At 36.1% G+C, this 23,584-nt stretch overlaps 2 protein-coding genes and 1 long non-coding RNA gene across 10 annotated transcripts in view; 1 reads left to right on the top strand and 2 right to left on the bottom strand.

The window, feature by feature from the left end:
- LOC106084327 (general transcription factor 3C polypeptide 3) overlaps positions 1–23,584 on the top strand; it is a 237,951-nt gene that overhangs the window by 62,269 nt on the left and 152,098 nt on the right. The gene's annotated exons all lie outside the window — the stretch shown is intronic.
- LOC106084326 (mucin-2) overlaps positions 1–23,584 on the bottom strand; it is a 198,202-nt gene that overhangs the window by 50,594 nt on the left and 124,024 nt on the right. The window contains exon 1 of one of the 8 annotated variants that reach the window (XM_059368631.1): positions 10,872–11,647. The exons of 3 other annotated variants lie outside the window; for them this stretch is intronic. In XM_059368631.1, the coding sequence (XP_059224614.1) occupies positions 10,872–11,310 (439 nt within the window). In that variant the 5' untranslated portion in view covers positions 11,311–11,647. 4 more of the 8 variants (XM_059368629.1, XM_059368630.1, XM_059368632.1 and 1 more) reach the window with 4 other exon arrangements.
- Positions 1,110–1,900, bottom strand: LOC106084334 (uncharacterized). The gene is made up of 2 exons (XR_001220797.2): positions 1,618–1,900; positions 1,110–1,560 (listed from the first exon to the last, which is right to left on the bottom strand). It is a non-coding gene; the product is annotated as an uncharacterized LOC106084334 (long non-coding RNA).

The following is a 23,584-nucleotide window of genomic DNA, read 5'->3' as shown; positions in this document are numbered from 1 at the left end:
CGCCAGGTGCCACACTAGGTAATCATAGGTTTTGGATTGGCTAAACCACCGTCCACTGCGGAGGGGACTTATGCCATAAGTGCCCTCTGATTCAATTTTAAGCTCAGTAATAAGGGGCGGCGTGCCGCAGTGCGACACCTCTTCGGAGAGAAGTTTTTACGTGGCATAGAACCTCACAAATGTTGCCAGCAATAGGAGGGGAAAACCACCGCTGAAAATTTTGGACCCAGCCGTTCAGCTTTAAAGGCGGATATGCTAACCTCTGCGCAACGGTGGCCTTCGATTATTTAGAAATAAATAATGTCAAAGGAGTAAAGGTGTGCAAACTTATAGTGGGGTCCCATGATCTTCAGAGCTGAGGGCGACGGCTGCGGAGTCGACTTTTTGAGGCCGGAGTCGCAGTTGAGCACGTAAGCCCCGACTCCGAACCACTCTCCGACTTCGGCTTAATACTCCGACTCCGAGGGCTAGACTCCGCATCCCGGGTTTATAGATTAATGTGCCATAAAATATAATAGTTTTTTTTTGTGAATTATTGATTTCTATGTTTAATTTTTTATTAAAAATAATTTCTAGCATAAAATTTCCCTACCCTGACTACTAGTAAACTTGGAGGATATATTCTTTCTACACTATATGTTGGTATTGTGGTGTTTTGTTTGTCATGCTGCCTCTCATGGATGCATGGATGCAAGCTGACTGGCTTCCTTAGATTCATTTATAATTAGAAATCGTAAAATATCAAATGAGAATGGGAGGAAGATTCATACAAGACATAATAAATTCTCCCAGCACTATTGTGGGTCAACTTGAATCATCATCACCATCTTCCACATCTTCGTCATTATCATTGTTGGTGATCTCATGAAGATGAAGCAGACGACTTGTTACTATTTGGCTTAAGCAAAGGCGGCTACAAAGAAAACCAAATCTAAATGGGTGACATAAATGGGAAACTTTTTTTTTTGTTTTGTATTGCTTGTGTTTTGGTTAAACCAAAAAAGTGATGATTTTTTCCACTTTCCAAAAATATTGCTCTGGCTTTTACACTGCACCACATAAATCTTTTTGGCTAGAGGTAGGAAGGGGGACAGAAAACAACAATAATGTAAAAGACCCACCAGCTGGCAGCTATAATGGCTAAAACCATAATGGATTACAAAATTGTTATGGAACAAAAAGTGACAATAAATGAGAATTTTTTCTCATTTTTTTGGACTGCTAGCAGATAACAATTTACAAAATTCATGTAATAAACAACAATGAATTCCCTGGGCATAACATTAACTAAATTTGATTATGACTGCAGCTCTGATGAAGATGTTTATGGAGATGACGAACTACGTCTACTTCATCACTCCCATTATGAGAGCAACACATTTTTGCTTGCATTATCAAAATATTCGCATTGCATGTCAGTTATGTAGCCAGACAAAATTATCTGATTAATTCCAAAAATTGTTGCGACCGACTAGGGTAAGCGCAGATTTTTTCCCATTCGCCTCTTTGTGTGGGGTCTGACAGAACTTCAGCAAAGTTTTCAGTACAAAATTATTATGGCTGAGAAAAAAAAATTAATTAATATGAGAAGCAATGCTGGTTATCAGATAGACCTACTTGTATGCCGGCATTACATGATATTACACTTCAATTCAATGACACTGTTGGAAATTCATTCATGTTTGCATTACTTCAGTAAGAATTTGACATAGAATTTTCTTGGCCCTAAATTGCGCTTATCTTATCTGGGTACAAGACCCAACCAGTGTTGCCACTTACGACAATAATTTCCTATTAAAATTGAATAAAAATCCAACCAAACCCTGCCAAGACCTACTAAATGTTCTACAAGCAAAAAATTGCGGTATATGTTTTTATAACCACCACCATCAAATTTTAGATTTTCAACCCTACAAAATATGCGTTCTAGTTTGTCGTAATATTCGTAGACGATTTAGTTATGGCCGCCCGTCTGTCTGTTGAAATCACTCTACAGCCTATACAAATAATACGCGTAGTTCAATGATGGCCTATATCCCCATAAAAAATCTCGAGTTCATAAAAGTTTGGATAGTTTTGAGCCCATAAATGTGTATTTACTGTCCAAACTATCAATAATCGCAACATTGGATGTTTCTAATAATCGATATCGATACTATCGTTAATTTCCCATTACCTATGTTTCAAACGAAAATGAGAAGTAAAAATCGAGAGATCGATTTATATAGAAGCAATATCAATGCACAGACCGAATTAAATAAGTCAGTTGGAAGTTACACAGATAAAAATAATTTTGAAAAACAACAACTTTTGGTCAAAAAAACAACTAAGAAAATTGTTAAATTTCCTACAACAATTTATTTTGTATCTCAACGACTCAAAGTACAAATTTGTTCTTGAAAGGCACTCTTTGCAAGCCAACATATAACAACAACAATATATCCATAAGCAATGCAAAAAACCATCTAACCAGCCTACGCATGTGCTTTGCTTCGGATGGTGATGTTTTTGTTTTCTTTGTTCGGCTTGCGCTGCTTTGTCTTGTTCATTTTGCTGCTACTCTCGGGTTTTCCTCTGTCAATCTCTACTATTACCCTTAAAAACAAATTTTAATCATTTTGGTGCCGCAGAGTATTGAACTCATGATCTCATGTTTGGAAGTCTTGCACGCATCCTCTATCCTACCAACATCATCTTCTTCATGATGAAATAAATCAATAAGTACTGCTGCACTGTAATACGTGTCTCAATTAATGTAATTAAAAAAAGGTAAAAAAAAATTCAATTTTTTTTGGCCAACCGGGGGACATAAACCTTTGTTTGAAAGTCATGAATGGCATGGGAATTTTGTGCTCCACATGGTGGTACGCCCATTTTTACAACTACCTCAACCAAAAATTTTTTTCTGTGCATATGAGAGAAATAATTGTACAAAATGTTAGCCCAATCGGATGAAAATTGCGCCATCTATGTGCGCAATGTATCTTCGGACACATTCAGTGTCGGATCGCTCAATTTTGTTTAATTACGCAAAATTTTGGAAAAATATCAAACGATATTCAGACATAAAATAAAATATCGATAGTACCGATAGTGCCATCGATATTTTGCCAGCTCTACTCAACATTCGAATATGGACCCGATCTGAACATATCGCTAGCCTCTTTTTTGATACCCCCTTTTCCCAATTTTGAGAGCTTTAGTACATAGTCTTTTTTAGACGTAGTCTTTATAAAAGTAACAAAATACTCCAAAAACTATCAAAAAACTAAAAATACTGATGCATGTGTTAATATCACCATACTCTCTTCGATATTTTACTAATATATGTAACACCTACAGACTTCTTTTTTCTGAGAAACCTCTAGTGAAATTCGATTTGGAACATTTCTTTTATTGAGATCATCCTCTTTAAGTGAAGATTATGGGGACAATATGCAATAAATTAAAAAGAAAATAGGAAATTTACCAAAATTTAAGATACTTGTTTTTATGCATATATTATTGATGGTAGTTATGTGAATTATATTGTGTTTACAGATTTCATTTATTTGGAGACTCATAATTTAATTTGATGTGGGATATTTCTTCCTTTGACACTATGCTCCTTAAGTAAAGGGTGATTTTTTTGAGGTTAGGATTTTCATGCATTAGTATTTGACAGATCACGTGGGATTTCAGACATGGTGTCAAAGAGAAAGATGCTCAGTATGCTTTGACATTTCATCATGAATAGACTTACTAACGAGCAACGCTTGCAAATCATTGAATTTTATTACCAAAATCAGTGCTCGGTTCGAAATGTGTTCATTCACCGTAACGTTGCGTCCAACAGCATCTTTGAAAAAATACGGTCCAATGATTCCACCAGCGTACAAACCACACCAAACAGTGCATTTTTCGGGATGCATGGGCAGTTCTTGAACGGCTTCTGGTTGCTCTTCACTCCAAATGCGGCAATTTTGCTTATTTACGTAGCCATTCAACCAGAAATGAGCCTCATCGCTGAACAAAATTTGTCAAAATTTGAACACATTTCGAACCGAACACTGATTTTGGTAATAAAATTCAATGATTTGCAAGCGTTGCTCGTTAGTAAGTCTATTCATGATGAAATGTCAAAGTATACTGAGCATCTTTCTCTTTGACACCATGTCTGAAATCCCACGTGATCCGTCAAATACTAATGCATGAAAATCCTAACCTCAAAGAAATCACCCTATAGAATATTGTAGGAGATTTTGGTTAAATTTGAACATATGCTAAAATAACACTTAAAGGTGTCAGCAAAACAATTTTCGAAATTTATATTTTAATTTCCTTTAAAAGTTTTATATCTACATGTATAGTCTATTGTAAAAATTGTGTGAAATTCGATGGAGAATATTTCTTCCTTTGAGACCTCAAAAAATGTTTTGAAAAATATCGATTGTTACGAATATCGATAGTTTGCCAGCTCTACAGTGAGGCCCAATGCAAAAGTATTAGGCCTCTAGACGTCCAAAGTATTAGTCCTCTAGACGATCAAAAAAAAAAATGGCAACACTGGACCCAACTACGGTGGGTATTAAATAATCTTAACCGTTTCTTAAAGATGTGACCTTCTCTTCACTGTTCAGATCCATAGCTAAAAGTTTCCCTTATGAGCTGAGTGGTTATTACTCAGGAAATGCTATCGAAACAAAATCCGTGAACGTCAAATATGGGAATGATTGGAGCCCATTTCATTCTTTATGACTTTCTCTAAAATTCAGCTATGCATGAGTGACACCTTTAGCAGTTGTAATTTAGGTCTTTTTTAGCTAAGTTTTTTTCATTTCACACTTAACCTTTGTTATGACTACAAATGGTATTTTGCCCACAAAATTAAACCAATCATATAACCTCCAATTCATTACATTCGATTTATCTTCAACACCATAACGCTTGCCGTACAGCAGATATAAAACAAAAAGTTCAAATTGCTACATTTTACACCATCACATATTGCTAAATAGCTCTTCCGGCGCAGCATGAAATTGGGAATGGTGCCGCTGGTGATGTTGATAGACACCATCATCATCATCGGCATTGCCATCATCGTAATGATTATCATTGTTAACAGTAGCAAACTTCATCATTAGTCACGCTCAATTGCACACAATGATCAGTTTAACGATGTTGATGATGGTTACCAAGAAGATCGAAAAACAACTCCCGTAGAGCGATAAATACTACAATTGGTTATACTAGATGACTGTTAGACAGACTTAAGGGGCTATGGCACAATGACTGCGATAATATTTATGGGAGAATGAAAGTACAAATGAAGAACTAATTACTAGTTAAGGTAGATGTTAATATATAACCATAGATCATTGAGGCAGTAGATACAATTGGACCACTGAACATTTTTGGATGGTGATATAAGATTTTTGTTAGGTTTGCAAAAGTGAAAACTATAATGTCTAACATATTTTTAGTAAAGAAATAAATATACTTCAAGAATGAGAGTTAGTTAACTTTTATGAAATCAAGTCTAAAGATGTATTTTTCGTATGACCTAACCAATTTAGTATTTCTGGAAGTTGTACAGATCATTGAATACATAAAGACATTGAAAGTGTAAAACGGATGTGAGTATAAATATGAAAATTTATCGTTGAGAGGGATTTAAAGAAAAAATATTCAAAAGAGTTATATATATGCTCAATTTATATATATTTGTATATAAATTCAGAAATTCCATTTGAAATTCAGAATATTTCAATGTAAGTTCAGATATTTTATTTAAAATTCGGAATATTTCAATTAAAATTCTATAATTTTTTTTGAAATTCGGAAATTTTATGTGAAATTCAGAATATTTTAATTAAAATTCAGAATATTTCAATTGAAATTCAGAACAATGTAATGATTAATACGTATAAAGGCATTAAGTTTGGCCGGGCCAAATTTTGGATACCCACCACCTAGAGTATATATGTAAACCCACTTTCGTCACAATCCGATGAAAATTGGATAACTTATTCACCCAAATTCGGCACGGGCATTGAGTGCTCTTATAAATATAAGTCACTGTTGAAATTTTTATTTAAAATTTCAACAAAATCGGTTAATAAATAAAGCTTTTATGTGCTTCAGACCCTTAACCGGACTCTATATGACAGCAATATCTAAATACAATCCTATTTTTACCATATTTGGGTAGGATGGCGGGTGGCCTAAAACTAACTTTTATGGGCTTTAGACCCTTTATCGGCAGATCGGTCTATATGACAGCTATATCTAAATATAGTCCGATCTGAACCATATCTGGGTTTGGTGTTGAGAGGCCTGAAACTACTCACTGTTTCAAATTTCAGCGAAATATGTGAAAAAATAAAGCTTTATGGGCTTCAGACCCTTTATTGGGAGATCGGTCTATATGGCGGCTATATCTATTTATATTCCGATCTGAACCGTACTTAGGTCAGATGTCGTGAGGCTTAAAATAACTCACTGTTTCAAATTTCAACTTTTATGGGCTTCAGACCCTTTATCAGAAAATCGGTCTATATAGCAGCTATATCCAAATATGATCCGATTTGGCCCGTTCAAGAACTTAACCAGTGTGCATCAAAAAGACGTATCTCTGCCAAATTTCAGCTCAATATCTCAATTTTTGAAGCCTGAAGAGTGATTACAACAGAGGACGGACAGACACACGGACAGACACACGGACATCGTTAAATCGTCTTAGAATTTTACGACGATCCGAAATATATATACTTTGTAGGGTCGGAAATTGATATTTCGATGTGTTGCAAACGGAATGACTATCCTACGTAGGTGGATATAAAAAACTGTGAACTATGTTATAATTCGGAAATGTTTTGGTTAATTTAATTTTCTAAGATTACAAAGATCATAAGAAGTTATTCCATTGAAACAAAAACTTGAGGATAAAAAGAAAACAATTAACATTAATAAATTAAAATAAAGATACCAACAATAATAATAAACAATAACATAGATACGAACCTTAAAGTTTTGCAATAAGAAATGAGAAAAAAGAAAATGGCTAACATCCAAAAGCTATATCTTCCAGCGATAGAGCTTCTTCCTGGAATGTTGAAGAATGATGGATGGCGCGACTGCAGTCGCCAACACTAATAGTTAATACAGCTTCGTTTATGACTGTCCAATATTTGGAGGTGCAATCGCTGCTGTCGAGTATTTGAAAGTACCACGATCGGAGTATGCATATGACATTTCACATCGGTTTTAATTTTACTCCCTAATATTTCAATAGCCTTCATTTGAGGTGAATATGAAGCCAACCTTAAAATAGATGCAGGAGACAGTGAAATATCTCTTCCAGCCTTTTGTGGCATGGAAACATAGAACATCAACTAAAACAAATTCTGAAAACTGGTTATTCATGTCCACCCACTTTGAGAAAACCGATTGAATGCCCCATACCGTCTATACATTTTTATGTTGTGGTAAACATTTTTTAATTATTACATACTTAGTTAATAGTCTTTAGTTATTACAATGTTCTGAATTTTTGAAATATTCGGAATTTTGAATGGAATATCTGAATTTCAATTGACTTATTCTGAATTTCAAATGGTATATCTGAATTTCAATTGACTTATTCTAAATTTCAAATGGAATTTCTGAATTTCAAATAGAATATCTGAATTGGAAATTGAATTTCTGACTTAAAAATTTAAATTTCTGAATTGCACTTGAAAATGGTGTAGTTGTAATAGTACCCATCCTTATGAAGTTGAATTATGCATTCAAAGCTGGTGTTGCTCAGTAACAAGTTTTAAAGAATATTATTGAATGAAAATGCTTTCTTAATTGTAAAAAGCCAAGATGTATAAAAATATAAGTCGTTTACTATTGATTTTCCTGAAAGTTGTACATGAAAAATTAGAATTCTAGTATACCAATTACAACAGGAAGTAAGAAACTATTATTGATCATTATAAAATGATTGAAAATTCATAGGGCTTAAATAAATATGACGCCAGTTCATTTGAATTCATCTAACGTTAAATTAATATTCAAACTACAGCTGTAATTTCTACCCTTAGAATTAACAGATAATTGTCATATTCAAAATAATGTATTGATAGCCAAATTAATGTTTTACTTTAATTCAAGGAACCAAATATGACATAATGTTTTGTGGAATCCGCTGCATTAGAAACAACAATACAACTTTGCTTTTTGACTTCAAATGTTGTCGTATATACACTAATGCGCGGAATGACAAAAATGCTATAAATTATTTTTCTATTGTGTTGAGGTTTTAGTATTTGCCACAGTTGTTCCTGGTCTGAAGTAATTTTTAGGGACAATATAAATGCTATATAATTGTGGATAGAGATAAGCAGGGTCTAGATTCTTTCTTCTTTTAATCTCATGCAATCTGCTTTTTATACCATCCTCCATAGGATGGGGGTATGCCAATTTAGTCATTCAGTTTGTAACAAATCGCATCTGAGACCCAACAAAATACATATATATTCTTGATCCTCTTGACGTTCTGAGTCGATTCTGCCATGCCCCTCCGTCTGGCTGTCGAAAGCATGCTAACTTTCGAAGGAGTAAAGCTAGGCGCTTGAAATTTTTCAAAAATACTTCCTATTAGTGTAGGTCGGTTGGGATTGTAAATGGGCCATATCGGTCTATGTTTTGATAAAGCTGTAATTAAACCGATCTCGGATCTTAACTTCATGAGCCTCTTTAGGGCGCAAATTCTATCCGGTTTGGCAAAAAATTTGTTACAATATATAGTGGAGGGTATAAAAGTCCTTAATATCAAGTAAAACAAGTAAAATCATGCTAAGTTCGGGCCGAATCTTCAGTATCCACCACCATGGATTCCGCTAAAAATTTGCCTTTATTAACACGCTTCGCATTATGGTCTCGAGTAGTCATATCGGGAAATCGATATTTAAGCGGCTGGTATCTTCTTCTATTATTGTATATAAAAATGAAATTGCTGCGCTTTGTTTGTTAGGTTGTTTGTCAGTTCCGTATAGGCTCAAAAACAGCTGAAACGATTTTTATGAAATTTTCACAGATGATAAAGTTTAGGCCTCCGGTGAAAATAGAGTACTACATTTTTTGATATCCGAAGGGAAAAACGTCAGATCTCGGCGATTCGTGCACCGATTTAAGTGAAATTTTGTATGCCACCTCATAATACCCCCAAAACACGAAGGTGGTATAAAATTTTGGCGTCAACTAACCTAGGGGGACGCCCCATCTCAAAACCCACCTGAACGGACATGTTTACCGATTGGGACAATATGGGTATCAAATGGAAGGTATTTAAGAGTAGGGTACGAACGCACCCCACCATCAAAAACACCACCCAATGTGGAAATAGCCACCGCTGAAATATTTTTCTGATGTTCTAACTACGATTCGAACGCAGAGGTTTAGCATCATGGGCGAATATGCGTGCAGAAATTCGAATGGCGGACGTCATGGACGGACATTCGAATCTCTGCGCGAATATACGCCCATGACGCTAATGACGTGGATGCGGTCGTTAGTTTTTCTTTTGGTCGTTAGTTTTTCTCTTAGTAGAAACCCCAGCAATTGGGTTGGTAGCTCGGACTACTAATCCAGAATCGTTGTTTTCATTCCTATCAAAGGGTTTGGTCCGAATCCTTCGGTCTAAGTGAGTCTAAATTCAGAGTGGCACTATAACCTAAGCTATGTCTTCAGTAAAGATGGCGGATTTTTGTGAGGATTTCGACCACGTTAAACATCATTACTCAATGGTGTCCCTTGGACTTGGCCATAAACCGGGGATTACCAAGGACTTCCTTATCACTGAGCTTAAGCCTAAATCGTTTAGCAATCTTTTATATGAAAGAGATATCCTCGTGTTCCTTAATGGAATGTTAGTGCCACAATTTTCGAGATCCTTATTTAAGCCCTTTTTTGCAATCTTTGGTTTTTAGAAAGTACCGATTATCTGGTAACCACATATTTTTCCAACTTGAGACAATACTTAATTAGTTCATAATCAGTCAGTCAATCAATCAATCATTAATTTTTCTTTTGGCTTAAAAAAAAAAAGCAAAATCATTTACCATTGTTGTTGGCTGTGGCAACATTATTGACTACCTCATTCTCAGTAATGGCAGCCAGGTTAGTAATGGAGTTAGTAGTAATGGCATTTGGATTAGGTTTATGTGGCATGCTATTGCTAGTGGTTAGATCGGAAGTTGTTGCAGAGCTATTCAATTTTCTGACAACAATAACAATTTTTGATAGACGTTGCTTTGATGTTGCATTACATGTAGATGGTAATGATAATGATGTTGTTGTTGGTGTTGTTGTTGTGGTTATTGTTGGCAATAATGAAGTGTTGCTGCTTGTTATTGCTGCTGAAGCTGTCATGTTCGAAATGAGTTTGTGGCATGCAAATTTTTCATTTTCATTTAGACTTTCATGGCGTTTAAAATTGCGATTTTCTAAAATATTTCTTGTTCCATGGTTAAATGTTGCGGTTAGTTGATGACTTAATGAGGCATCACAATTTGAGAAGCTATTGATGTTGCTGCCACTGCCAGCAGCAGCAGTAGTAGTGCGAACATGGCCAACAACATTTGCATGGCTATGATGAAGAAGGCTTGTACTGCCACCACCATCATCATCATCATCAGCAATATACTTGCTGCGGTTTATGCAGTTGTTTGGGCTATTGATTTCTTTGTTGCTAATGCCGCTGGAAGTGGTTGCGGGTCCAGAGGTGCTGTCAGTGCTATTGCAACTTAATGCCAATATAGGGACTTTATTGTTATTAGCATAATTGTGATTGTTTTGGAGATTAAAGCCATGCTGTGATATATCATTTAAAGACAAGAACTCACTGGCAGATGATGATGTATGCGGCGAAGAGTTGGGCTTTTCATTTTCGCTTTGCAACTCTGTTACAGGACCTGTTGCAGGTAATGTCGTTGCATTATCCTTTTCTGTATTTTGTGAACGTTTCAATGTAAAGCTTTTAACCACTTTGCTTATTGTGCTCTTTTGATTTGTAGATTTTCCATTTTCCCCCTCCGTCTTAGCCAAAGCTGCCGTGCTTGTAGGCAAAGGCCTATCATCATAATTTGTGATTGCCAAAGTTTGGCTGGTTGTAACAGAATTATCTGGCGATTTTTCACTAAGCGTTAAATCCAAAGCTGCATTCAATTGCTGGTATTCCTCATAAATACTGCAACGTTTATTGACTTTATTGGCTGCTGCCAATGCTTTTGCATTTTTACTGGATTTGGTTTTGAAAATTTTATTCCACATTTTCTTGCTCATTTTGGGTAAACAACAAAAATACTTTTTTTCTCTTTTATAATAAAAACACTATTTTGGCTTTAAGGCCCCAAGTTAAATGTCGAAATTTGAATTCCTTTTATGTTTGAATTTTTTTATAGAACCACAAATTTTTTGTGGATTTTTTTTTGAACTTTTCCCTTTAACTTAATCCCATGGTATTTTCACTGCATTTTTTTTCATTATCTCCACAATTCACTCATTTTTCGCTTTGTAAGAATAGAAAAATTCCCAGCAAGTAAGCAACAACTTTATACCACGACGCCACGATTTCAACTGAATCCAAAAACCAAAACAATCGTTCATTCAATCTTCAATTTGCTCTTTTCTTCTTTAATATGTGGTGGCATAGCTTAACTTCGCTGCTGACTGCAACGTAAACATTGTTGTTAGCGGCGTACAGTGGTGCAGTTTTGAAATTCATAAAAACCAAAAATAATTTATTAAAAATTAAGAAAATTTTCTTTAAACCATTAACTCCTGACCCTCAAGTCCCTGGTCCGACTCGGATAAAATTTCATTTTTTAAAGCATTTAAATTGACGAACTATTTTTTAAACTTTTTTAACAATTGTTTTTTTTTTAAATCAAGACAAAAATTTTCTTATTGTTCCATAAGTCACTATGTTTTTACAACAAAAAAAAAATCATTTTCTTACTATTTTATTTTATTTTGCGAAGAAAAGTGGAATTTAATGACTTTGACCCACGACCATAAGATGAATTTTTTGACCCACCACCATAAATGAATTTTTCGAAATAAATGGCCCACTATGGCCAACTGGGAAATAGTGGGCTAAAACCGTTTACAAGAAATATAATATGGACCACGCTCTTTCCGATTCTATTCAATTTGGAGCCCTAAGTATTAAAGAAACCGAGATATTGGTCATTTTTGGCTAAATTTGGTAATTTTTTCATATGATGCCCCATTTTTCGAAATAAATGGCCCACTATGGCCAACTGATAAATAGTGGGCTGAAACCGTTTACAGGAAATATAAAATGGGCCACGCTCTTTCCGATTGTATTCAATTTTGAGCCACAGTGGGCCATTATCTCTGCAAAATGGGGCATCATATGAAAAATTACCAAATGTTGCTAAAAATGGCCAATATATTTGTTTTTTTTTAATACTTAGGGCTCCAAATTGAATAGCTTCGAAAAGAGCGTGGTCCATATTATATTTCCTGTAAACAGTTTCAGCCCACTATTTCCCAGTTGGCCACAGTGGGCCATTATCCTGGAAAAATGGGACATCATATATAAAAAAGGCCAAATTTAGCCAAAAATGGCCAATATCTTTGTTTCTTTAATACTAAGGGCTCCAAGTTGAATAGATTCGGAAAGAGCGTGATCCATATTATATTTCCTGTAAACCGTTTTAGCCCACTATTTTCCAGTTTAGTTTGCCACAGTGGGCCATTTACTGTGAAAATGGGGCATCATATGGAAAAATAACCACATTTTGCCAAAAATGGCCAATATCTTAGTTTCTTTACTACTAAGAACTCCAAATTATAAATTCGAAAAGAGCGTGGTCCAAATTATATTTCCTGTAAACAGTTGTATCCCACTTTTTCTTAGTTGACCATAGTGTGCCTATTTCTTCTATTAGTGATGAATTAAATTCGACATCCATATTTCTTTTACGACTTGTATTTTAATTTGATTTTTATAATAATTTAATTTTTCGTCATAGTGGTGTTTGAATTTTTTTTATGTTAAAATTTTTTCATATTTGTATTTGGTTGTTATTACTTTTGTATTAGGATTTTCTGTATAAGGATTTTTTGTATTGGGCTTTCTGTATTATAATTTTAAATTTCACATATAGGTGGCGCTCTATCGTGAATTTTTATATTATAATATATTTTCAAATACATAATAGCATTATAAGTCTGACAACTGCAGTATATAACCAGTGCATGACACGCGTTCTAAACCCCCATCTCTTGCCAATGGCTCTCTTGCAGGTATATAGAGCAAGAGTTGCCTTTCTTGCCTTCTCAAAAATGTTGGATTTGATGTTCAGTTTAATGTCCAGCGAAACACCCAGGTATATGGTACTCTCAGTAAATGGAACATTCTCTCCTCCCAAGGAGACAGGTGCCACTGTAGGTAACTTGTATCTCCTGCTGAAAAGAACTACTTCTGTCTTGCACGGTTTTATACCTAGACCACTTGGGGTAGCCCACTTTGCTGTTGCACGTAGAGCTTCCTGAAGTATCTTTCTTCCAACCATAATAATCACGTCACCAGCATACGCGACCACTTTTACACCTTTTTCTTTCATAGACAATAATATATTGTTAATGGCTTTATTCCGAAGTAGAGGAGACAGTACACCTCCTTGAGGTGTTGCTCTGCTGACCCATCTTTGTATATCTACTGATCCCAAGCCTGTCGCTACCATTTTATATTCATTGACATCGGGAGAACCCTCCATGTAGCCGACTTGATCATGATGGGCTCTTTCAGTGGACTTGAGCTTACTATATGCATGCTGTTGCCAAGACAGGCAATCTCCAGGGATCTTTGCTCTAAGACATGACCTTATAAGACTGGAAAAAAATTGTTTCAAACTAATTTAATTCGTCCATTTTACGCCACCGTAGCGCAGAGGTTAGCATGTCCGCCTATGACGCTGAACGCCTGGGTTCGAATCCTGGCGAGACCATCAGAAAACATTTTCAGCGGTGGTTTTCCCCTCCTAATGCTGGCAACATTTGTGAGGCACTATACCAATATAAAACTTCTCTCCAAAGAAGTATCACACTGCTGCACGCCGTTCGGACTCGGCTATAAAAAGGAGGCCCCTTATCATTGAGTTTAAATTTAAATCGGACTGCACTCATTGATATGTGAGAAGTTTGCCCCTGTTCCTTAGTGGAATGTTCATGGGCAAAATTTGAATTTTACGCCAATCCAATTTTCTTTGGAATACTTCTTTACTAACTCGAGCTAGAATTTTACTAAGACAGCTCTATTTTCCAGAGTTTTTTTCAACCCATTGGTCGCTAATGGGTTAATAGGGTCTGAGCTGCTTTAACATGTCAAAATCCAGAACAATTTTGATTATTCCCTCATCCCAATTGTGTACACTGACCTCCCCATGGTGTCACCTGGGTATTCCATCATCATGTTCTATACTTTCGTATTTAAATGCTCTTCTTTCATTACTTTGGAGTTTTACAATGACTCCATTTATGTTATGCACTTGCAACACTGTGCCTTGTGAGCAAAACCAAAGTTGACTTGTGTTCAACGTCAAAACCTCAGCATTCGATTTAGCCCCAGCGCAGCCATTGACAGAACACGTTGCTCACCCTATGTTTGTGGCTATATGACGGCTAGCAGGCACCATTGAAGCTCATACGAGTCAACATACGTTTTGTCTCTTTTTTGTTTTGATTTTCATCTTCTGTTCTCCAATGAATTTCAATTTTTAAAGAATTAATTAAATTATCTCTCTTTTTTATTTACTATTGGTGCTTGTTCGAGTCGCTCTTCCATCGTTGATTTTGTTTTGTTTTGGTTATTCCATTGCGCCCTCGCTTAGAAATTGAAATTAATTTATGGCGCAGCATTTTATTTGTTTCTATGTGTCTCTCTCAATTCCATTAATGCAGTCAATAATTGTTTATCAATTTACATTTTTATAGGTAATAAAATCGAAAATATTTTTTTATTATCAACTCTGCAATTTGTTTGAGTAATAAAAAATGGGTTTACCGTTTATAGCGGTTATAGCAGTTATTTAAATATTTTTTTTTAATCGTTACGCCTGCTTTAGATTGTTGGTAACGTAGACATAGTTAAAGCTACTTATATGATTTAAAAGTAAAAACAAAAATTTAATCAGATCAAAAGTAATTCCGTGTTTGGATTCGGTATGAGAAAAACACCATTTAGGCGAAGCAATGGCTGAAAAAGTGTTACGGGGACTACGCTTCATGGTTAATGATAATAAAACGTACATATGCTGACTTCAAAGGTGGTCGTGGAGACACAGATGATGCAGAACTTTGTTTTCGCTCATTTGTCGGAAGTTTTAAAAGTGCGTTTGTTTAAAAGGGTGATTTTTTTGCTACTATCTTTTTGGCAACTCTGGTTTAAACAGCTTACGCACGTTTCGTGTTTTATTTCACTGTCAAACATCTTCAGTTTGGTCTTTAATTTAACCAAGAATCGTCTTACAAACGAAGAACGCTGACAAACTATTGTATTTTGTTATCAAAATGCGTGCTCTGTTAAAAAAGTTCATCGGCGACGAAGCTCATTTTTGGCTCAATGGATACGTAAATAAGCAGAATGGTTGATTTTGGAGTGAAGATCAGCCAGAAGCATTGCAAGAGCTACCAATGTATCCAGAAAAAGTCACAGTTTGGTGCGGTTTATAGGCTGGTGGCATCATTGGACCGTACTTCTTCAAAAATAACTTTGAATGGTTAGCGCTATCGTGAGATGATATCCAACTTTTTTTTTTTTTGCCCAAAAAGTAAGAGCTTGAATTGCATGGCATGTGGTTTCAACAAGACGAATGCCACATGCCACACAGCACGCGTAATAATAGACTTATTGAGAGGCGAGTTCGGTGAACATTTTATTTCACGTTCGGGATCGGTCAATTGGCCCCCTAGATCGTGCGATTTAACGCCTTTAGACTATTTTTTGTGGGGCTATGTTAAAGCTCATGTCTATACGGGCTGGCCCGCTGCAATTGACGTATTGGAAGACAATATTACAGCATTTATTTGTGAAATATCGGCCGAAATGTTGGAAATAGTATGCCGAAATTGGACTAAGCGGATGAAGCATTTAGGCCACCGTAGCGCAGAGGTTAGTATGGCCGCCTATGACCCTGATCGCCTGCGTTCGAATCCTGGCGACACCATCAGAAAAAAATTTCAACGGTGGTTTTCCCCTCCTAATGCTGGCAACATTTGTGAGGTACTATGCCATGTAAAACTTCTCTCAAAAGAGGTGTCGCCATGCGGCACGCCTTTCGGACTCGGATATAAAAAGGAGGTCCCTTATCATTGAGCTTAAACTTAAATCGGATTGCACTCGTTGCAAAATTTCATGGGCAAAATTTGCATTTGGATGGACCTTTTGAGGCGCAGTCACGGTCAACATATGCATGAAATAATCTTCAAACATTATATGGACCGTACTATCGATTCGAGTAAAGATTTCATGCATTTTTCTGAATTGTATGTGATTTTTTTTGAACTTTCCTATAGTTCTTAAAAAATCACCCTTTATTATCCAAAACAACTTGACTCTGACTTTTAAGTTTAAAGTCAAGCCATTCCCAAATCTCCCCGAACGGTTATATTGACCGATCAGGAGAATAATGGATACAAATGTACAGAACCCGCCTGATATTCCATGAAGGGACCTAGTCCTTGACATCCGGTTCTTCCTCCATAACCATATTAGCGAAGAAGAGTATATATCTGTTATTCAAAATTATGACTTAAGGTCTGGCGACCGCCTGACAGGCAAAATTTCCGAACGAACAAGCTGAACAATCTGTGAAAGATGCGAATTTAAGAGAGATGAAGATAATTGAGAGAAGTGTGCTATATAGAGTTTCTAACATCCAATTTGAGGTCAAATGGGGGGGGAGTATCCCTGCTTAAACTCTACCACGCGAACATGTAGCCCGATAAGGATAAGGAATAATGCGATTAGAATGACATATGAGATTTGACATGTCAAGTCATAGAACAAAATATTGCGCTAAGTTTATTCGGTCTTCAAATAATTCATACAATCGCATTTTGTCCGCCTGCAGACCGGGAGTTATATCAAAATAAATACACCACAAATCTAGAGAGTCGTAGTAGAGTCCTTCATACTGAATTTTGTTAAAACTGTAAATCAAATTCTTACTTTATTGTAATGTTAGTCCAAATCGGGGGAACATATATATGGCAGCTTTATCAAAATCTAAACCGTTTTCTTTTAATGTCTTCGTCTATAGGCCTCAAAAGTTATCTATGCCAAATTGAAAGATAATTGGGTGAAAATTGCGGTCTGTACTTTGTACACAATAGACAAAAAGTCAGGCGTACGGACAGCTCGAAGAACATTTCCAAATCGAATGAAATAGTTGTTCTGAGTCGATCGGTATACTAGTCAGACATACGAAAAGATAGACGAATAGGTAGATGGACTTGTTTAAATCAAATCAGATACATAGTAGTTTTGAATCTATTGGCTATACTATTTAATGGTTTTATCTCTTCTCTTTGGGTGTTACAAACAAATATACTTAGATGCTGTTTCAAAGTAGTGGTGTAGTATATGATAAAAAGGGGGACTCGAGAGTGACCCGCCGTTTCTTAGGATTTTTAGTTTTTCACATTGATACAACATCGTTGGCATGTTGGCAAAGAGCAATAACTTCACGTAGTCCCATAGAAAATAGCCTAAAGGCGTAAAATCCCAGGAACGATACAGCGAATCGGCTGGGTCATTTCTTGAGATAACACCTTCATCAAACTTTCTCTTCAATAAAACGATTGTAACATGTGTTGTGTGGCTTGTGGCATCGACCTATTAAAACCACATGCCGTCTAGGTCTTTATCTTCCAATTCAGGCCAAAAATAATCAGTGTGCCTGATACGGTAGCGTTGTCCATTCACGTTAACGTAACATTTGGCTTCATCGATGAAGAAGTATGACCCAATGACGTCGCCAGCATACAAACCGCATCAAACAGTTATTTTTTGTGGATGAATTGTTGATTCGTGAAGCACATGTGGACTTTTGACGAACCCATTAAGCCAAACATGAGATTCGTCTCTAAAGATAATTTTTCTTTTAAAGTAGCGGCCACCGACTCCTAATTTCGGTAGTAAATTTGTATGACGATACATCCTTCTAGAAATTCATACCATTCCCTAAGGCCTAAGAACTCAATGAGGGCATTTTAAGTAGATTTAAATTTATCTGTTTAGCGGCATAAACTAAAACTGACTCCCTGGTTGCTTTGATTTATGGCCTTACAACTGCTTATGCTTTTTGGGTTGCAGATATAAAGAGCTGACAGTTTACTACATGTTGTACTCTCCATTTCTCAGGGAATAGGCACACAGCCGTTTATATCTGAAATATCAAATGTCTTTAATTTCCTTATTGTCTGGACATTTTACAGAATTTTCAATTAGTTTGCCTATTTCGTTTTTTCCTTTCAAGTTAATGTTAATTAAAATGCATAGGAACTCTTCAAAGTAAATGCATCAATTTATCTCAATGACATGGGACTCGCACACAGACAGAAAAAGAGGGAGGCAGGCCTAGAAACGCAAAGACAAATAAAATAGTGATGCCACTGGTTGCTGTTTAATTTCAATTTAACACAATGAACAAAATGTATGAACTGGAAAAATTGAACAAAAAAATTAAAAATCTATCAAATGCAGAAATATACACCCAGAGAAATAAGTTATTAGCAAGAGAGAGTAAGTTTTTAGAAAAAAGAGATTCCTTTCCTTTCCTCTTTTGCAGGTTTTCTGTTGAAATAGCTAACATTTTTATATCCACCACCATAGGATGGAGGTATACTAATCTAGTCATTCCATTTGTAACATCTCGAAATATTGATCTTCGATCCCATAAAGTATATATATTCTGGATCGTCTCTACATTCTGATTCGATCTAGCCTCGTCAGCCGGCTGGTTCGTCTATCGAAATCATGATAACGGTCGAACACGTAAAGCTAGCCGCTTGAAATTTCGCACAGACAATTCTTATTGATGTAGTTCGTTGGGGATTGCAATTGGGCCATAATGGTTCAGATTTAGATATAGCTCCCATATAAACCGATCTCCCGATTTGATTTCTTTAGCCCCCGGAAGCTGCAATTTTCGTCCGATTTGGATAAAATTTTGCACATAGTGTTCTGTCATGACTTCCAACAACTGTGCCCAGTACGGTACAAATCGGTCTATAACCTAATACAGCTCCCATATAAACCGATCTCCTGATTTGACTTATTGATCCTCTGGAAGCCGCAATTTCTGTCCGATTCGTCAAAAAATTTGTATGCGGTGTTCTCATATCACTTCCAACAATGCCAAGTACGGTACAAATCGATTTATAATCTGATATAGCTCCCATATAAACCGATCTCATGATTTGACTTCTGGAGCCTTTGAAAGCCACAATTTTCGTCCAATTTGGCTTAAATTTTGCATGCGGTGTTCCCTTATGACTTCCAACAATTGTACCAAGTACGATAGAAATCGGTCTATAACCTGATATAGCTCCCATATAAACCGATCCCTCGATTTGACTTCTAAGGCCTCTAAAAGCGGCAATTTTTGTCTAATTTAGTTAGAATTTTGCACATATTGTTTTGTTATAACTCCCAAGAACTGCGCACAGTATGGTCCAAATCGGTCTATAACCTGATATAGCTCCCCGGTCTCTCGATATTCCTTTACTTTCTGATTTGATTTAGCCATGTCCAAATGTGTGTCCATATATTTTTGTAGTCAAGGTGCAGGTCGTATTAATTGTCCAATCGTCACGAAATTTTGTACATGTCACTATTTCGGCTCAAGAAGAAACGCTATTGATTTTCGTAAAAATCGATTCATATTTAGATATAACTCCGATATATATGTATCGCCCGATTTCCACTTAAATGGCCGTAGTAACTACAGTTTTTAACCAATCTGTACAAAACTTGGCACGGATTGTTTTGTTACTGATCTTAACATGTTTACACTATTTCATCCAAATCGGTTCAGATTTGGATATAGCTCCCATATATATGTATCGACCGATTTGCACTTAAATGGCCGTAGTAACTACAATTTTCAACCGATCTGCACAAAATTTGGCACTGATTATTTTGTTACTGATCTTAACATATCTGCAAGGTTTCATCCATATCGGTTCAGATTTTGTTATAGCTTCCATATATATGTATCGCCCGATTTGCACTTAAATGGCCGTAGTAACTATAATTTTCAACCAATCTGCACAAAATTTGGCACTGATTGATTTGTTACCGATCTTATCATATGTGCTGGATTTCATCCAAATCGGTTCGGATTTAGATATAGCTCCGATATATATGTTTCGCCCGATTTCCAATTAAATGGCCGTAGTAACTACAATTTTCAAAGGATCTGCACAAAATTTGGCGCGGATTGTTTTGTTACTGATCTTAACATATCTTTAAGATTTAATGAAAATCGGTTCAGATTTAGATATAGCTCCTATATATATGTATCGCCCGATTTCCACTTAAATGGCCGTAGTAAATACAATTTTCAACCAATCTGCACAAAATTTGGCACTAACTGATTTATTACTAATCTGAACATATCTGCAAGGTTTCACCCATATCGGTTCAGATTTAGATATAGCTCCTATATATATGTACCGCCTGATTTGCACCTTAATGGCCGTAGTAACTACAATTTTCAACCGATCTGCATAAAATTTGGCTCGGTTTGTTTTGTAAATGATCTGAACATATCTGCAAGGTTTCATCCATATCGGTTCAGATTTTGCTATAGCTCCCATATATATGTATCGACCGATTTGCACTTAAATGGCCGTTGTAACTACAATTTTCAACCGATCTGCACAAAATTTGACTCGAATTGTTTTCTTACTGATCTTAACATATCTGCAAGATTTCATCAATATTGGTTCAGATTTGGATATAGCTTCGATATATATGTATCGCCCGATTTCCACTTAAATGGCCGTAGTAACTACAATTTTCAACGGATCTATACTAAATTCGTCACGGACTGTTTTGTGACTGATCTTAACATATCTGCAAGATTTCGTCCAAATCGGTTAAGATTTGGATATAGCTCCTATATATATATGTCACCCGATTTCCAATTAAATGGTCGTAGTAACCATAATTTTCAACCGATCTGCACCAAAATTTGTCACGGATTGTTTTCTTATTGACCTTAACATATCTGCAAGATTTCTTCAAAATCGCTTGAGATTTAGATATAACTCCCATATATATGTATCGCCCGATTTGCACTTTAATAGTCGTAGTAACTACAATTTTCAACCGATCTGTTCGAAAAAAGTCGGTTCAGATTTAAATACAGCTCTCATATACATATATCTATTGCTCGAATATATAATTATAGAGTAGGTGCAGGGTATTATATAGTCGGCTCCGCCCGACTTTAGCCTTTACTTACTGGTTTAAAAGTGTTTTTGATGTTTTATTTTTCCAGAGGAAGCCTAAATTGATATTACCAACATGTAAAATTGGAATAAAATGCGTGTATATGGCAAAGGCTTGAAAATATTGCCTATATTTTACACCCCCCTTACTTTGATTACACTCGGAAGATATCAATAAATGACACAAACTGATCCATAAAACTTGACACAATGACAATAATAAATACTCCATGTTTTAAGTTAAAGACCTTTTCAACTTTGAAATAAAAACCTGAAATTATTTTTATTTTTGTCAAACACCACTTCATTGATGTTTTTCTTCACCCCCGACCAAAAGATAAAGAAATAAACTTCAATTGTGTGTGACAGCCCAAAATGAGAAATGAAGTGGATTTGAGTGGAGTCGATCTTTACATAATACTGAAAACGTGTGTATGATCATAATTCCCTTTTATGGCACAGGAAACTCAAAAAATGACTCTATTTTTGTGTGCTGATCCTCTTAGGTTGTCAATTACTAAAGTAGAGGAAGCTAGCAAGGCTGCAGGCTAAAAACAGCCACCATAACGCTTCACTTTCTTTGAAGATGGAGCAGTTGAGATGCAAGCTGAACCATACGTTTCGGTTCAGTTCACTCCACTTTGCTTGAATTTGGTCTTTCTGTATATACTAAACAGCTCAAGAGTTGGAGGCATTTTCTTTGCCATAAGAGCTCCGCTACACCCTCCCAACGACAAATATGTCAACAGTTTGTCTGTCATTCAAGATTGCTTCTTTTGTGCCAAAAGACCAATCACCAGTGCCACAGCAAGTTGCCTTAGAAGGTTACCTTGATGGCGAAACCGAAACCGCCAAAGAAACTGGTCGTCCAACAGCAAACCAACAACGTTCAATTTCAATTTTTGCGATTTTTTTTTTTTTTGTCTTTTCAAAGTTGTTGCCGTTGTAGGTGCTGCCGATGATGGACAATTGCAGTTAGCTGAGGAGAAGGCAATGTTGTTTGGCTATGGTGCCCTGAGATGGAGCTGCTACAAATCTCCACGGATTTTTTGTTTTTGGCATTTTCCTTAGCATTTTCATTCATTCAGCAATTCTTGGTGGGTTCCCCTGACACCATGACCATGTGTATCATTACTTACGCAAAGACATATTGCCAGAGCTTGGAGTGTTTTAAAAATATGCGCATTTGACTTAAAATGCTGCCTATGGCAGTGGTGATGGTGGTGGTGATGTTGGCCTTTCCTATAACATTCTCTTTCCTGGCTCGTTCATTTGGTTGGCGGAATGCAGTGTCAAGAAAAATATTGTTCCCCATTATTTTAAGAATGCCGCACCACATCCGATTTCATTTTATTTATTTCTTTTTCATCTTCCGCTCTTGTTTTTAGTTTTTTTTTTGTCCACCCACGCCATTATTGTAATTTTTTTTTTGTGTTTTATTTGTATTTCTATTTTATTGACACTGGAAGTTTTTGGTTTTAGGGGATATCCCCTAAACAGTAGGGGAAATTTCGGATAAACTTTTGGGGTAACAAACATTTTGAAGTATTTTGATGCGAGGAGAGGCTGTAGGAAAAAAGCTTCACCACTTGTTATTTACGCTGCCCCCAATTTGTGTCGTAATAACCTTCAGGATCTGAATGCCCATCATTTTAACGGCTTTCTTTTGTTAGAAACTAGTTGACGCATCAAATGTCAGCCATTGTGCAATGCACCTCCTAGACAAATTGATAAGATTTATTGTTATAATTGCCACAAAAGCACCCTCTCATAGAGCTTACAAAATTTATTGCTCACATTTAAAGAAAAACAAAACCCCATGGAATAATAGAAACATCCCAATTCCCCCATAGTTTTGACATGCCAAGGAAAAAAGCCGCATTTTTCATAGCAAATGGATTATACCTTGGCTTATTTGCCAATCTCTAATGGCATTTCCACGTTTCGATGCATTGCGAAAGCCCTTCAAAGAATTCCCGACTTTTCTAGAACATTCAATGAACTTTTCCCGCAGGTCACCTAAATATGTTGTCGACATTTAAGAATTATCACTCAAAAAAAAAACAGC

The sequence above is a fragment of the Stomoxys calcitrans genome, chromosome 5 (genome assembly GCF_963082655.1).
Source record: "Stomoxys calcitrans chromosome 5, idStoCalc2.1, whole genome shotgun sequence".
Taxonomy (NCBI): domain Eukaryota; kingdom Metazoa; phylum Arthropoda; class Insecta; order Diptera; family Muscidae; genus Stomoxys; species Stomoxys calcitrans.
The sequence above is the reverse complement of the archived record's forward strand: the minus strand, read 5'-3'. Positions and strand labels throughout refer to the sequence as shown.